The sequence below is a fragment of the Lampris incognitus genome, chromosome 21 (assembly GCF_029633865.1).
Source record: "Lampris incognitus isolate fLamInc1 chromosome 21, fLamInc1.hap2, whole genome shotgun sequence".
Lineage (NCBI taxonomy): Eukaryota > Metazoa > Chordata > Actinopteri > Lampriformes > Lampridae > Lampris > Lampris incognitus.
Genome location: NC_079231.1, coordinates 6752367 through 6768615, shown reverse-complemented (window position 1 = coordinate 6768615; position 16249 = coordinate 6752367). Strand labels below are relative to the sequence as shown.

Here is a 16249-nt window from a genome sequence, read left to right as displayed (position 1 = left end):
ACACTCATTGTGTTCCCTCAGTTCCTTCATGTCCTCCACTTCCTGTCTGGCCTGCAGCCTCCACAGGAAGTCCAAGCGTGCCGTTGCCTCCAACTAACGCCAAAGACGAAAACAGACAAGGAAAAACAAGGAAAGGCAATAATGATGATGATGATGATGATGATGATGATGATGGAGAAAGAGAGACAGCAGGGTGAGAATTTGAAGAAGAATCAGTTTTTTAAAAAATTTGCTAAATTTATCTTGTTTTTTTTTTCTTTCTTTTTCTCTTTCATTTTAGATTTTTTTGGACAGACAAGAAAAGCAGAGTACAGCAAAGAGCAGAATGGCAAATTTTGACACTTCATTAAATATGATATAGTATGATAGAACATAACATTGTAAAACATAGTGTAACAAAGAATCATATACTTAAATAGAGTATGATATATCATAGAATAATATAGTTTAATGGAATATAATGGAATATAATAGAGTGTAATAGAGTATATGGTAAACTGAGTTAGCAGAGTAGAAGAAAGTTGACTATCCAGCAAGAGAACAGTAAAATAAATGGTCATATTCATGAAAATAATGGTGTAATTAAAGAGTATTGTTGATCTTACCTGTCGACTGTTGTAGAGAACTGCTACTACAAACATGGCCATGAGCAAAATACACTCTCCTTTCCTCCACAGATAGACAGACCTGCATGCACAGTGAAAAACACAGAACAGAGAGAGAGAGTGAACTTGTCTTGATGCATGCTCAATTATCCAGGTAAGAAAATCAAAGAAGGCTGAATCAGTCCATCTGGATCCAACGTTTATTGACAGATACGTTTCATCAGTCATCTGGGTGACCTCTTCAGTCTCAGCTGACTGCAGGTGTCCCCACCTTATAAACAATACAGTGGCACAACCACCGAAACCAACCATCGGTTTCATATGCAAATCGCCGTGACCATTAACTACAGTTACAATGGCCATGTGTACTCTTCACAGAGGGTTGGGGAATAGTTGCAATCACAGCATCGTAAGATGGCGACAGATGTACTCTTAGACACCCCCCCCCTCAGTTCGGGGGGGGGGCTAAGAGTACATCTGTCGCCATGTAGACGTATGTGAATGTGTATATATATATATATATGTGTGTGTGTGTGTGTGTATGTACACGTGTACCTGCTGTTGGGACCAGTGATCTGCTGAACAAACAGAGAGTGATGAAGGACTTGGATGAGGAAGGTGTAAACAGCAATTGCCAACAACAGCATAGCAAGCTTCAGCAAACAGCTCAGCCTTAGGAACACTGCACACGATACCATGGCAACCACTCCGCTCAGGACCAGGTACTACACACACACACGAACGCACACACATACACAAAAACCATGTAGAAACAGGTATGTCATTGATTCCATCATAAAAATCTGACAGCGTGTGTGTCTGTGTCTGGGACATGTGTGTGTCTGTCCACAGATAATCTGGCGTACGACTGGACCTATCAGCCTAATATTTTCTTGTGCACAGTTATGACTGTATAATCAACAACCTCTCATGGTTGCGGTCATTCAAAAACCTTTGAATGAACCTTTGAAAAAAGTTTGTTCTCGCTACCGCTGCTCCTCTCTGCAGTCACTCTCTAGCTCGCTCGACCACCGCTGCGCTCTCTCTCTCGTCTGAAGCCAAACCTGACCTGATTGTGGTTTTCCGGAACATTAACGAAGGCAGAGCCACTAGACTGTGACCAAAATGGTCGCATAGCAAACCTTTTCTTTTTGGAAAGTGCAAGTCCATATTAGACTTGGTCGCATTCTTGCAAGGCCGCACATCTACCAACTGACAGGCAAAACATTTTTATTAGGTAGATTTTTTTTTAGCTTGAGCGCTGCATATTAAAACCTTTTTTTCCCCATATTTCCCATTCAACTGGCTTGGGCGCTGTGCAAAAGTCTTGGCAGGAAAGGCACCAGTTTGGTTGTGGTTGTGGTGATTCAAAACCTTTGAAAAACCTGTTTTATACTGTAATTGAGTGCTAACTCCTCAGCTTTTACTTATTTTTTGCCTAAGTCCGACCGCCAGAGGAGAGATATGCAAGCATCTCATCTCATCTCATCATCAGCCGCTTCCCTGCGGTGGGATCGTGGTGGCAACAATCAAAGTAGGGCACTCCAGACATCCTCTCCCCAGCAACGCCCTCCAGCTCCTCCTGGGGGATCCCAAGGCATTCCCAGCCAGATTGGACATGTAGTCCCTCCAACGAGTTCTGGGTCTACCCCAGGGCCTGCTCCCAGTTGGCCATGGCTGGAAAACCTCTAAAGGAAGGCGCCCAGGGGGCATCCTAATCAGATCCCCAAACCACCTCAACTGGCTCCTTTCTACACGAAGGAGCAGCGGCTCTACTCCGCGCTCCCTCCGGATGTCCGAGCTCCTCACCCTATCTCTAAGGCTGAGCCCAGACACCCTACGGAGGAAACTCATTTCAGCCACTTGTATCTGTGATCTCACCCTTTCGGTCACTACCCAAAGCTCATGACCATAGGTAAGGGTTGGAATGAAGACTGACTGGTAAATTGAGAGCTTTGCCTTCCGGCTCAGCTCCCTCTTCACCACAACAGTCTGGTACAACATCCGCATTAGTGCTGATGCTGCACCAATCCACCTGTCAATCTCCCGCTCCATCTTACACTCACTCGTGAAAAAGACACCAAGATACTTGAACTCCTTCACTTGAGGCACCAACTCATCCCCAACCCGGAGGGAGCAATCCACCATTTTCCGGTAGAGAACCACGGCCTCAGACTTGGAGGTGCTGACTCTCATCCAACCATTTCACACTCAGCTGCAAACCGCCCCAGTGCGTGCCGGAGGTCGTGTTCTGACAAAGCCAACAAAACCACATCGTCTGCATAGAGCAGAGATGCAATTCTGAGGTTCCCAAAATGGACACACTCCTCACCTTGGCTGTGCCTTGAGATCCTGTCTATGAATATGATAAACAGAATCGGAGACAAGGGACAACCTTGGCGGAGTCCGACACCCACCAAAAACGTGTTTGATTTTATACCGAGAATGCAGACACAGCTCTCACTTTGGCTACAGATATGCAAGCAGTGCCTCCGTATTTTCCCTTCTCCCAGTAGGCGACAAAAGGGGTGGTTTGTCACCAAGTCTGAGCAACGGAGAAGGGGAGATACACCTAGTGGAGATCTGCATACTGCTGAGTGCACTCTTCTAGTTAGGATTTGTGCTGTAGCTCGAGATGATCTACTGTCCATTGGTTGTAACTTTTGGAAGAGTCCAAATCGGAATGAGGAAATTGAGGACTCTTCCAGGATGTTTTGGTCACTTTTAGCTTGCTAACAAGCTATGGAGGAGACTGAGTCAAGGATTTGCACACAGGCATCACTGACACATAAACCTGTACTGAGACAAAGCAGCTATAAATGTGCAGCGCCATCCTGCTTTATCCCTCTGTTTCTATCCAAAGCAAATAAAACATCTTTCCATAAACACATAATGCATTGCATCACATCATCATTCACCTAACTTGGTTAGGGTCTTAACTGAAACTGATACTGGAAACTGTAGTCCCACCAGAACAGACAGGGAACCCCAAACTTTTTGGCCTTGTATGGTCCCTGCATGAGGCATTCACAACAATCATAATGATCCAAACATAAAAACTTCAGAAGGACCTGACTTGAGTTCTCCAACAAGAGAATTTCAACTTATCTTGCAATGCTTCCCTCCTCCATGTGTAGCCTTGTAACTGCCTTCTAATATAAAAACACCAATGTGGTCACATCACACACTCGTACAGAGAGGGTGTGTGTGTGTGTGTGTGTGTGTGTGTGTGTGTGTGTGTGTGTGTGTGTGTGTGTGTGTGTGTGTGTGTGTGTGTGTGTGTGTGTTATCTGTTTTCCTACCTCAGGGTGTGTGCATATATTCAGAGGCTGCTCCTGAGAATTACTGTCCGTCTCTACAGAATCACACCACAGCTAGAGAAGAGAAGAGAAGAGAAGAGAAGAGAAGAGAAGAGAAGAGAAGAGAAGAGAAGAGAAGAGAAGAGGAGTGAGAAACATTCTTGACTCTTTTCAAGGTGGTCACACAATGCGTAACTTCATGTTTGATACGAATGAGAAGTCTAAAGACTCCTGGTTTCTCCATTTCTATGGCTAAATTCAACAGAAGTTTAAGCAAAACATATGAAAAAATGTCCAACTGAGGGCTGAGTAATACTGACAAAATCAAATATCAAGACATTTTTGAATCAATACTTTGATTTCGATAGTGTGACGATATTTTGGGGGTGAGTATTGGTATTTTAGTAAGATATTTACAAACAAGAAAATGATGAGAAATAATCACTAGTAATGTGGATAGCAGTAAACCTAGTAAAACCTTTCAATAATTGTTTAACAGAGGAACCAGTTACTGGAACCACATATCAATGACACATAGCTAGCACATTGCATTTCAAATGAGTAAAAAGTCTCACACACACACACACACACACACACACACACGGAGTACTGACGATATCTGAGCAGGCAACTCCTAGGTTGACGGTGATGGCCATGAGCGTGAGCAACGTTCGGACATTTTTGGTCTCGTGAACCCAACAGCACAGCATCTGCAGGGAGGCGGGGCAGTGCTTAAACTCCTCCCCCAACGTCAGCACCAGCAGCAGGAGGTACACACACCCACTCACCCCAAACTGGGCCAGCATGGGCCACAGCCTGGAGGGAGGGAGAGAGAGAGAGAGAGAGAGAGAGAGAGAGAGAGAGAGAGAGAGAGAGAGAGAGAGAGAGAGAGAGAGAGAGAGAGAGAGAGAGAGAGAGAGAGAGAGAGAGAGAGAGAGAGAGAGAGAGAGAGGAGAAGAGAGAGAGAGAGAGAAGAGGGAGGACGAGAGAGAGGGGAGGAGACGAGAGAGAGAGGAGAAGAGATGAGAGAGAGAAGAGAGAGTGAGAGCAAGATAAACCAAAGGACTTTTTTTTTTATTGCTTCAGTCATTTTGGGCTTCTGTTGAAAAGCAGAACACAGGAAGTGTACTTTGTGTCTAGGAAGGTGAATATAAGACAATATATAACACAAGAAACAGAGCGAGACAGACAAGAAGACACACTGATGAAGAGGCAGACAGACAGAATGACAGCATGACAGATAGACAGGCAGATAGTGAGGCACAGATAGACAATCGGATAGAAAGAAAAGCAGAGACAGACAGAGACACAGACAGAGAGAGCAAGATACAAATAGACATACAGACAGACACACAGACAGATATACAGACAGACAGACAAGTGGTTGTACCGTGGGGCAGGGATAAGTGCCTGGACAGCAATCAGCAGCAACAAAATGATGAAGGAACAAACCATGTTGGACTTAAACAACTCATCTCTCATCTGAGAGTACTGGAGACAGAGAGGATGAGAGAGGGAGAGAGAGACAAGAAAGAAGAGGTTATTCCTAACTACTACTTGGGCGTGTTACTGTGTGTGTGTGAGAGAGAGAGAGAGAGCAAGACTCTTTGTATGTGTTTAGCTGTGTTTTTATGTGAACTACGTCTATTCATGAAAGTGTGGGTGTGTGTGTGTGTTATTGTCTTACCATTGCCCTCTATGTGTGGTGTCCTTGAAGATCTGTGTGATGGCCGTGATGTGCTCCTTCCTCATGCGCTCACTGATGCGTACCTCGATGGCCTGACGGATCCGCTTGTTGACCTCACGCGAACCACATCTCTGGGCCGCCACCTGATTGGGCAGCTGGGTCAGCGACCCATTGGTGAAGGTTGCAAGAATCTGTCGTGGGGGTCAAAAGGTCAAAGGGCAAAGAATGGTTATGAACAGTGTGTGTACATTAGACACCCCTATGCAGAGATTTCCTTTAGAAGACATAGCCAACTGTGTCTGTAGGGACACCCGACCAAGCCGGCGGTAACACGGGGATTTGAACCGGCGATCCCCATGTTGGTAGGCAACGGAATAAAGGCTTTACATTTTAAGGTTTTTTTTTCTCAGTTCTTGCAAAGACCCTAAGCAGTTTATAGAGGTGTTTTTGGGACCTTGAGGGTTTTCTTAATTTTTGGGTTCCTTACAAAGTTCATGCCCAGGATGTTGCCAAATGGCAGCTCAGCACTCCAGGCAGTGATGTCATCACGACTCGGACGCCGCATCCTCGGAGGCTCCGCCTCTACTCTGGGCGAATGGCGAATCAGGTATGTGTCAATATTGTGTTTCCGTAGAAACGCATTGCGCTTCTGCCCATGCCCCTCCTCTATCTCATAAACCCCACCCAGACAGTCCAGCGTCGCCTTGGAGATATGAACACGTCTGAGAAGAGAACAGGAGAGGAAAGGGATGGATGGTAAGGGGAGAGAGGAGAAAGGAAGATTAGTATTTTGAAGATGAAGATGACTGGAAACAGCAGGTGGAGATGAACAGAAACGGAAGGAGACAATTCTACTGAATAATGAAAACAAATCTATCAGTGTCTCCATTCTTCCCCTGAATGTTTTTAATGAGTCAGTTCTGCACACGCGGAGACTCTTGAAGCCAGCGGTACTCTAGCAGAGGTCAAGTATGGTGGAGAGCGCTACATATGCAGGTTTTCACTCCAGCCCAACACTGTGCTACATAGTGAAGTCTGCTTCTGAACGAGACCCTCCATGACTGGGCAGCTCTGCTTTAAGCTTTTAAAAGCAGCTAATGGAACCACAAATTAATTACATTTCAACTTTGTGTGTGTGTGTGTGTGTGTGTCTACACCCAGGCAAGCCCCCTGCCTCCAGGCTGTTGGCTATGTCAACGTCCCAACTCCAGACATCAAACTGCCACTTCTGCAGACCCAGGACACCACACTGAACCGAACCTGAGTGGACCCCGATCCGCATGTCCACATCCTGCTGACACTCCTTACGCACATACCTGATACCATGAGAACAGAATAGAATAGAACAGAATAGAAACGCATGAGTGAAATCAATTTGACATAGCAACAGGTTTTCTTATGTGTGTTGTTTTGTTCGATGTGTTTCTGTGTGTGTATATCTGTGTGAGTCTGTGTGTATTCTCATCGTCTTTGCCTGTTTGTCAGTGTGTCTGTGCATATTTTGTGTGGATGTGTGTGTCTGAGTGTATGTATGCTTAAATGTGTTTGTGCAAGTTTCCATTTATGTGTGCGTACATACACTCACTGGCCACTTTATTAGGTACACCTTGCTAGTACCGGGTTGGACCCCCTTTTGCCTTCAGAACTGCCTTAATCCTTTGTGGCATAGATTCAACAAGGTACTGGAAACATTCCTCAGAGAGTTTGGTCCATATTGACATGATAGTGTCACGCAGTTGCTGCAGATTTGTCGGCTGCACATCCATGATGCGAATCTCCCGGTCCACCACATCCCAAAGGTGCTCTATTGGATTGAAATCTGGTGACTGTGGAGGCCATTTGAGTACAGTGAACTCATTGTCATGTTCAAGAAACCAGTCTGAGATGATTCGAGCTTTATGACATGACGCGTTATCCTGCTGGAAGTAGCCATCAGAAGATGGGAACACTGTGGTCATAAAGGGATGGACATGGTCAGCAACAATACTCAGGTAGGCTGTGGCGTTGACACGATGCTCAATTTGTACTTAGGGGCCCAAAGTGTGCCAAGAAAATATCCCCCACACCATTACACCACCACCACCAGCCTGAACCGTTGATACAAGGCAGGATGGATCCATGCTTTCATGTTGTTGACGCCAAATTCTGACCCTGCCATCCGAATGTCGCAGCAGAAATCGAGACTCATCAGACCAGGCAACGTTTTTCCAATCTTCTATTGCCCAATTTTGGTGAGCCTGTGCGAATTGTAGCCTCAGTTTCCTGTTCTTAGCTGACAGGAGTGGCACCCGGTGTGGTCTTCTGCTGCTGTAGCCCATCTGCCTCAAGGTTCGACGTGTTGTGCGTTCAGAGATGCTCTTCTGCATACCTCGGTTGTAATGAGTGGTTATTTGAGTTACTGTTGCCTTTCTATCAGCTCGAACCAGTCTGGCCATTCTCCTCTGACCTCTGGCATCAACAAGGCATTTTCGCCCACAGAACTGCCGCTCCCTGGATATTTTCTCTTTTTCGGGCCATTCTCTGTAAACCCTAGAGATGGTTGTGCGTGAAAATCCCAGTAGATCAGCAGTTTCTAAAATACTCAGACCAGCCTGTCTGGCACCAACAACCATGCCACGTTCAAAGTCACTTAAATCACCTTTCTTCCCCATTCTGATGCTCGGTTTGAACTGCAGCAGATCGTATTGATGGTGTCTACATGCCTAAATGCACTGAGTTGCTGCCATGTGATTGGCTGATTAGAAATTTGCGTTAACGAGCAGTTGGACAGGCGTGCCTAATAAAGTGGCCGGTGAGTGTATGTCGACAGTTGAGTGTGAGTGTGTCTGTTTGTGTCTATATGTATGTCTAGTGTATGTTTGTGGGTGTGTGTGTGTATCTATATCAGTTACCGTATAGTACTGATCATGGCAAGTCCCATCTCCACACAACAGCGAGCATGGGCCCTTTCTGGCTCAGGGACCCCAGACACACAGTAGTAACAGTCCCCTAGGATCTTAATACGCATGCAGTGGTGCTCCTGCACACACACACACACACACACACACACACACACACACGCACGCACATTAACAATACACAAAAAACAGAGTTGGAGGTTGGGGGAAGAGACTAAAACCATTATCCATGGTCTTCCTCTCTGTTACTTTTTACAGGACGTTGTGGCTCTCAGACTTGACCACCTGACTAATTAACGGGAACTGTGGAATAAATTGTTCAATGGGTTGATGTGGTGATCTGACCTCCGCCAATCTATCAAAGCGTCCGAAGAGCTCATTGAGAGTCCTGACCAGTTCCTGGGCAGACAGTACCATGGAGAGAGAGGTGAACCCAATGATGTCAGCAAACAAGATACTATGGAGAGAGGGGGGGGGGGGGGCGGGAGGGGGAGAGAGAGATAATTGTGTGAGTATATTTCTGTCTGCATGTTAGTGTGTCTGGACTATCCTGTGTGTGTGTGCGCGTGTGTGTGTGTGTACCTGACGTCCTTATAGTGGTGAATGTAGATCTTGTGGAACTGCTGAGGCAGTAGTTCATCTTCCATAGTGGTCATATCAGAAATCATCTCTAGAGCCAAGAAGCGAGGCAGGATGGACATCACCAGGCGCTCCTAAAGGACACAGGACACTCCATAAGACACACCGCAGGACACACAAGGGACCGGAGGAGAGGAAGTGATTCAGTGACTCACTGTAGAGTCACAGAGTAGAACTAGTGACACAGTTTTTCGCCTTGGCTTGTGAAAAACTGCTACTTTTACTTTCTAACGAAGTAACTCAGCAAATATCTACCTCCCTCTCATTAGCTTTGTCACTTTCACTTCTTTCTCTCCACCAATGCATCATCATCATTATCCATCCATCCAGCCACCTATCTCTCGCTCACTCACTAGCTGTCTCACTATCTCTCCACCCAACTCTTGTTCTCTCTCTCTCACTCTCTCACTCTCTATCCTTCTACCTCTGGTTTCTCTCTCTCTCTCAGTCTCTCTTTATCTCTACCTGTCTCTGGTTCTCTCGCTCCAGTCTGACTTGTCCCTCTATACAGCGGCGTGTCTCGAGGAAGGCTTGTCTCTGGGTGCGGTCTGACAGGTAGTGAATGTACAAACCAGCTGTGTTCATAGAAACATAGAGGAGAGCCTCGGCCAAAACCTATGCACACAGACACACACACACACAAGCACACACACACAAACACACACATAAAAAAAACACAGTCACACACAAACGCAGTCACATACAAAGAGAAACAAAGACACACAAAAAGACATGCACACACAAACCGAAAAAAGGATGTTATCTTCTGTCTGTTATCTCTTCAGAAACAAAATGTGTATGTGGATGACATTAATCTGGTACAGTGACAGTCACATAAATCATCCATCCAGCCATCATCCAAGCCGCTTATCTGAATTTGGGTCCCAGGGATGCTGGAGCCTACCCCAGCAGTCATTGGGTGGCAGGCGGGGAGACCCTGGACAGGCTGCCAGTCCATCACAGGGCCCCAACACACACACACACACACACTTTCACACCTAGGGACAATTTAGTACGGCCGATTCACCTGACCTACATCTGTTTGGACTGTGGGAGGAAACCGGAACACCCGGAGGAAACCTATGCAGACACGGGGAGAACATGCAAACTCCACACAGAGGACGAACTCCCAAGGCTGGACTACCCCAGGGGTTCGAACCCAGAACCTTCTTGCTGTGAGGCGATCGCGCTAACCACTGCACCACCACACCACCCTCAGATAAATCAATTGCCTCAAAATGAATCCTTACACTAATACCACTAGTATTAACTGGGCACAAATTCCTCCAGATGCCACACAAGACTTTTACTTACATGCAGGTTTTACTGTCAGCTAAAACCAAATGTAATCCTGGCTTGGTAAAATAAGTCATGACCTTTGGGTGACCTGTTACGTCTCAGAAGGAGGTAATGCACAATCTTACAATATCAAATAACATGAAACATGAAACAATATAAATCATAACTCTAACAACAATAAATCTTTGTGACACAAATTATTTGCTTTCAAAGAAACCGCTGACCTTTCTGAATATGGTGCTGTCGCCAAAGTGATAGGTGACCTCCACAAGGAGATGCAGCATGGCAGTTGTTGACCCGGTGACGATGGACCAGAGAAGTGGGAGGGGCAACAGGGTGTAGATGGAAAAGAGGGTGAAGAGGACGTACCAAGACTGGTCCCTGTCTGCCCCACCAACAACCCCAAAGACCACCTGGATGGTCTGAGAGAGCCAGCTTACTACTGCTACATACCTAAAACACAGAGGGGGGGGGGTGAGACTATAACAATCCAATTTAAGGCACAATGGTCCATATTCATGGCAGTAAATGTTCCCCCTAATTCATAAATAGGGATTAGCACCTAATTTTTACCACTTGTGCTATTTTTTTTTGTTTTGGGATTTTTCTCTCTTTTTCTCCCCAATTGTACCTGTCCAATTACCCCACTCTTCCGAGCCGTCCCGGTCTCCTGCTCCACCCCCTCCGCTGATCCGGAGAGGGCTGCAGACTACCACATGCCTTCTCCGATACATGTGGAGTCGCCAGCCGCTTCTTTTCACCTGACAGTGAGGAGTTTCGCCAGGGGGACGTAGCGCGTGGGAGGATCACACTGTTCCTCTCAGTTCCCCCTCCCTCCCAAACAGGCACCCCGACCGACCAGAGGAGGCGCTCGCTAGTGCAGCGACCAGGACACATACCCACATCCGGCTTCCCACCCACAGACATAGCCAACTCAGTCTGTAGGGAAGCCCGACCAAGCTGGAGGTAAGGCAATGGAATGGACCGCCATGCCACCCGGACGCCCTGTTCCTCGTCTTGCTTTTTCCACTGCTATGTGTAATACGTCACCCCGTGCTTATAGCCTGCATGTTCGTCCTCATGCGAGTGTTGGAAAAACACATGATATACAAACAATTCACAGACCTGCTGCTTTGTAGCGCCACTGGTGGCAAAACCATGTTAGTTACCTTTAAGCGGCAAGATCTGCCACTACCTTTTTTGCTTCTCACCGTTTTTGCCTGCCAAGTTTTATTTGGGTGAACGTGTTTCAAACCAGCTCTCGAGGTAGTTCAGCCAATCAGATTACAGTGCATTCCCAGTACATCTCAGATGCATAGCCACTGGTAATCTAACACAAATAAATCCAACCAGATACAATCCCATCATTCCAGACGAGTTTTAATGCCAGGTGTAAACAGAGCCAGTAGTGGTTCTGCATCATGAGACTGTCACATTTACCCCATGTCCCCACATACCTCAGCCACTCTGGAGAGGAAATCATTTCCTTCCTGATCAGCACCAGCACACACAGTCCGAACCCCAGGACGATGAACATCCCAGCCAGCCAACCACGCATCATGTCCAGCCCCTCTGGGGACACCAGCATGGACAGCAGGAGGATGTGGAGCTTGGTCAGGATGTCAATCACATTGGTGACGACCAGTGACGTTCTGCGCTGGCCGGAGGAGTACTGCTGGTAGAGTTTCTCCAGGTCAGGTGACCTGAATGGAGAGAGAATGTGTGTCTATGTGCATTTACAGATGTGTTTTTTTGCATGGTCTGTGTTTAAGTTATGTGTCTAAGTCTGTCTTTGTGCATACATTTGTGTATGTGTCTGTGTGTACTTCCACTGAAACTGTACTTTGGATTTTGTGTGGGGGGGTGTGTGTCTATGTTCTGCCTACTTGAAGGTGTGTTGTAGGGTGGGGATGAAGACTCCTCTCCACGTGGCGCCCCAGGAGATGAAGAAATCTGCGTCACTCGACTCGTTGCTCCTCTGAGTTGCTGTGGAGTTCCTCTCCTTCTGCAACGTCGGATGGATCCGCGCGGCGGAGGACCGCCGTTTCTGCCACACCCCACCCCGTGACGCCTTGCTGCGGATCTGCCTGCAGACAGGAAGTTTGAGTGTGATTTAGCCAATCAGAGGAGGCGGAACTATATGTTTAATTTTTTTTTTTACTTTCACCAGCCACTTCTTTTCGCCTGATGGTGAGGAGTTTCACCAGGGGGACGTAGCGCGTGGAGGGATCACGCTATTCCCCCCAGTTCCCCTTCCCCCCCGAACAGGTGCCACAACATCCTACAATTATTTCAGCACTGATACTACCTGTTGATGTCATCAATATATGCGTCTGTGATCAGGATGCGGCGTTTTTCCACCGTGGTGGTTTTTGCCAGGCTGAGGGAGTGGTGGTTGCGCTGTTCGATGATGTGTCTCACGGCCCTCTGCCACATGAGCTGCTTCCTCTTCAGGGAAGGGGAGGTGGGGCTTATCTTGGTGCTGAACGTGATCGGCGGCTGGAGCATGATGTCACTGGAGCACCGCGCTGACTCACAGCTGCCGATACCTTCGCCGCCATGGTCGCCCATGGTGACACAGGCGAGGGTAGCACACGGCCCTTTAGCGATCCGACTGGTGACAACAGAGCCGTCTGTAAGCTGAGAGGCAGAAGAGGGGAGACGGGTTTGATTGGTTAGTGACCATAAGCGCCATACTTATTACTATACTATAGTTGATGTAGTATGCATACATCAACCTTTCACATCCTAGATTTGCATACTAACACTGCACACGCTAAAACGTGTTTACTATTAGCATGAGTTAGCAGTTTTGACACAGTTTAACAGCATTTCCCCAGGTGCTGGAAGTCTAAACCGAGCATGTGCTTTGCTCTCTCATGACATCGCAGCCCTGTCCCGACTACCTGTTTCCCAGCTTTGATTTATGTGCCGTTGCACTCCTGTCAGCAGTAGGTAGCCAGGCAGATTTATTTGGCAAGATCATTGGATTGGAATCTGATTGGATTAGCACAGGATGAAACCCGGACCAATACAACCTTCCCAGCTCAACATGGCTGCAGTTTGATGGGCCACAATGTGAAGTGGAGCAATGCCTCAGTCAAGATGTCTTGAGAGCTCGAGTGAAACAAGGTCAGAAAAGAGAAGGCCTGCATCCAAAAACAAAATAACTTTTGGTACTAAAAGTAGGAAAGACCATCTCTGAGTTTATCTTCAGCCAGTGCACACATCAATAGGATATCGTTTAATTGGATCTGTGGGTATTTATTTTGAAACAAACTCTTTTGTCATGGTCACTGACCACAAAACGCCCGAAGAACATCTTTGTTGAGCTAAACATCTCCCAAGTTCTGCTCAGTGTGTTTCTCCTATACACTGATGAGCCAAAAGATTATTGTCACTCCAAGGTGAACCAAATAACCTTGAGCATCTCCAAACAAGGGCACTTGTCAAGGTCTGTGTAGATTAGACGGTAAGCGAAGAATCAGTTCTCGTAGTCAACATGTTGGATGCAGGAGTAAAGACCCGAGTGACTTTGACAAGGGCCAAATAGTTGTTGCCAGATGACTGGTTCGGTGCATCTCTGAAACGACGAGGCTTGTGGGGTGCTCCCGGTCAGCAGTAGTGAGTATCTACCAACAGCGGTCCGAGGAGAGACAAACCACAAACCGGCAACAGGGTGTCGGGCGCCCAAGGCCCACCGATGCACGAGGGCAACAAAGGCTATCCTGTCTGGTCCAAACTGACAGAAGGTCTACTGTGGCACAAGTCACAGAACATGTTAACGATAGTTACGGGTGGAATGTGTCACAACACACAGTGCATCACACCCTGCTGCGTATGGGGCTGCGTAACAGCAGGCCAGTCCGGGTACCCGTGATGACCCCTGTCCACCATCCAAAGTGCCTACAATGAGCAGTTTCAGAACTGGACCTTGGAGCAGTGGAAGAAGGTGACCTGGGTCTGATGAGTCCCGTTTTCTTTTAGAACACATGGATGGGTGTGTACATGTGTGCCGTTTTACCTGAGGAAGAAATGGTACGAGGATGCACTATGGGAAGATGACAAGTCAATGAAGGGAGTGCGACGCTCTGGGCAACGTTCTGCTGGGAAACCCTGGGTCCGGCCAGTCATGTGATCGTTAATCTGACACGTGCCACCTACCTAGACATCGTTGCAGACCAGGTTCACCCCTTCACGGCAATAGTCTTCCCTGATGGCAGTGGCCTCTTTCAGCAGGATAAATGCACCCTGCCACACTGTACGAATCGTTAGAGAAAGGTTTGAGGAACACGATAGAAGTGTTCAAGGTGTTGTCTTGGCCTCCAAATTCTCCAGATCTCAATTCAACTGAGCATCTGCGGGATGTGCTGCACCGGCAAGTCCGATCCACGGCGGCTCCAACTCGCAACTTACAGGACTTGAAGGATCTTCTGCTAATGTTTTGGTGCCAGATACCACAGGACACCTTCAGGGGTCTTGTAGAGTCCACGCTTCGGTGGCTCGGCGCCGTTTTGGCGGCAAATGGAGGACCAACAGCATATTAGGCGGGTGGTCATAATGTTTTGGCTCATCAGTGTACCTCACTGGACATTTAGCGGATGACAATGCGATGTTTGGTTTGCTGTGAAACACCAACTGGAAACATCAACATCTCCTCAGTCATTGTGTGTGTGTGTGTGTGTGTGTATTTGTTCTTAATGTGCTTTTACTGGAGTGTGTATTTCTGTGCGACAGTATGTGTGTGTGTAGGGGAAGGAAGACCTACCCGATGGAGGGATATGTTGTCAGTCCTTTAGATGAGTTGTGATGTTGTGTCCAGCCCACTCCACTGTTTCATTCCCGCTGACTTGAAGATCCCTCAAAGGTCAAGGATCGGTCATTAATCTTCCCGTCTTTCCCCTCTGCTCCGTTTCTTTTCGATGCCGCTAGTTCTCTCTATTCCCGTCCTGCTCTCTCCTTTCACTTTGTCCTCTCGCTCTTTTCCTCCTCCTCTTGCCCTCTCCCATCTTCTCATTTCATTTCTCCTGTCCAGGTATTTTGCCCTCTGGCTACAAAACTTCCCGAACGCGGTGAGCACAAACCTTCGGTCCTCTTCTGAGTGTGAAAACCAGAAACACATGAGAAGTTGGAGCTTAGAGCGGAGAGATGCTGCAGCTTAATTTAGGTCAAGCACACCTGGTCTCTGCATGCCAGATCCTCCGGCTCTCTGTCCACTGCCGTCCCTCATATCCGTCCATCCGTCTGTCCATAAAATGTGCAACAAGCAGAAATGCATGCAGACACAGAGAGACACAGGTAGGCTGGTGTGTGGTAGAGGGAGAGTTAGAGGAAAAAAGGTAGATGAGAGTGAGAGAGAGAGAGGGAGAGAGAGAGAGAGAGAGAGGAAAGTTAGAGCAAGAGGTAAAGTTAGTAAATTGGAGAGAGAGCAGGAGCGAGAGACATAGAAAGATCACGGTGGAGAGATGGGAGAGTTAAGAGAGAGCGAGAGAGAGGCTTAACCTAATGAGGTGATGCCCTCAGCAGATGGTCTTACAGCTCGCTGACATGCCAGGTCGACTGCAGCCAATTATATACGTGTGCGTTTGTTTACCCGTATGTGTGTGTATGTGTGTGTACGTGGGTGTGATTATTTCATCCAGGCCTGTTCACCCATGATAGACTCAGAGGTAGACAGATGCAGGGAGACCGCATCTCTAAAGCAGCACACGCCGCGGGAAGCATAAAGAAGAGCCACAATAAACAGACGGAGAGTGTTCCCGATGCCTCGCTGTCTGTCTTCCCTGCATCCTCTGTTCCAGACTTGACCGGGGGCCCTGGCTT

General features: G+C 47.4%; 1 protein-coding gene across 1 annotated transcript in view; it reads right to left on the bottom strand.

Annotated features, from left to right (window-relative positions):
• LOC130131798 (adenylate cyclase type 8-like) overlaps positions 1-15656 on the bottom strand; it is a 19567-nt gene extending 3911 nt beyond the window's left edge. Inside the window, exons 1-19 of the mRNA XM_056301573.1 lie at positions 15605-15656; positions 15393-15523; positions 12735-13066; positions 12313-12513; positions 11884-12129; positions 10651-10879; positions 9593-9742; positions 9071-9201; positions 8834-8945; positions 8483-8610; positions 6749-6907; positions 6079-6313; positions 5598-5782; positions 5283-5399; positions 4519-4720; positions 3908-3979; positions 1161-1330; positions 606-687; positions 3-93 (exon numbers count right to left, since the gene is read on the bottom strand). Coding sequence (XP_056157548.1) covers positions 3-93; positions 606-687; positions 1161-1330; positions 3908-3979; positions 4519-4720; positions 5283-5399; positions 5598-5782; positions 6079-6313; positions 6749-6907; positions 8483-8610; positions 8834-8945; positions 9071-9201; positions 9593-9742; positions 10651-10879; positions 11884-12129; positions 12313-12513; positions 12735-13066; positions 15393-15523; positions 15605-15656 — 3025 coding nt within the window. The remainder of the gene's footprint in view (positions 1-2; positions 94-605; positions 688-1160; positions 1331-3907; positions 3980-4518; positions 4721-5282; positions 5400-5597; positions 5783-6078; positions 6314-6748; positions 6908-8482; positions 8611-8833; positions 8946-9070; positions 9202-9592; positions 9743-10650; positions 10880-11883; positions 12130-12312; positions 12514-12734; positions 13067-15392; positions 15524-15604) is intronic.
• Positions 15657-16249: the final 593 nt, after the last annotated feature.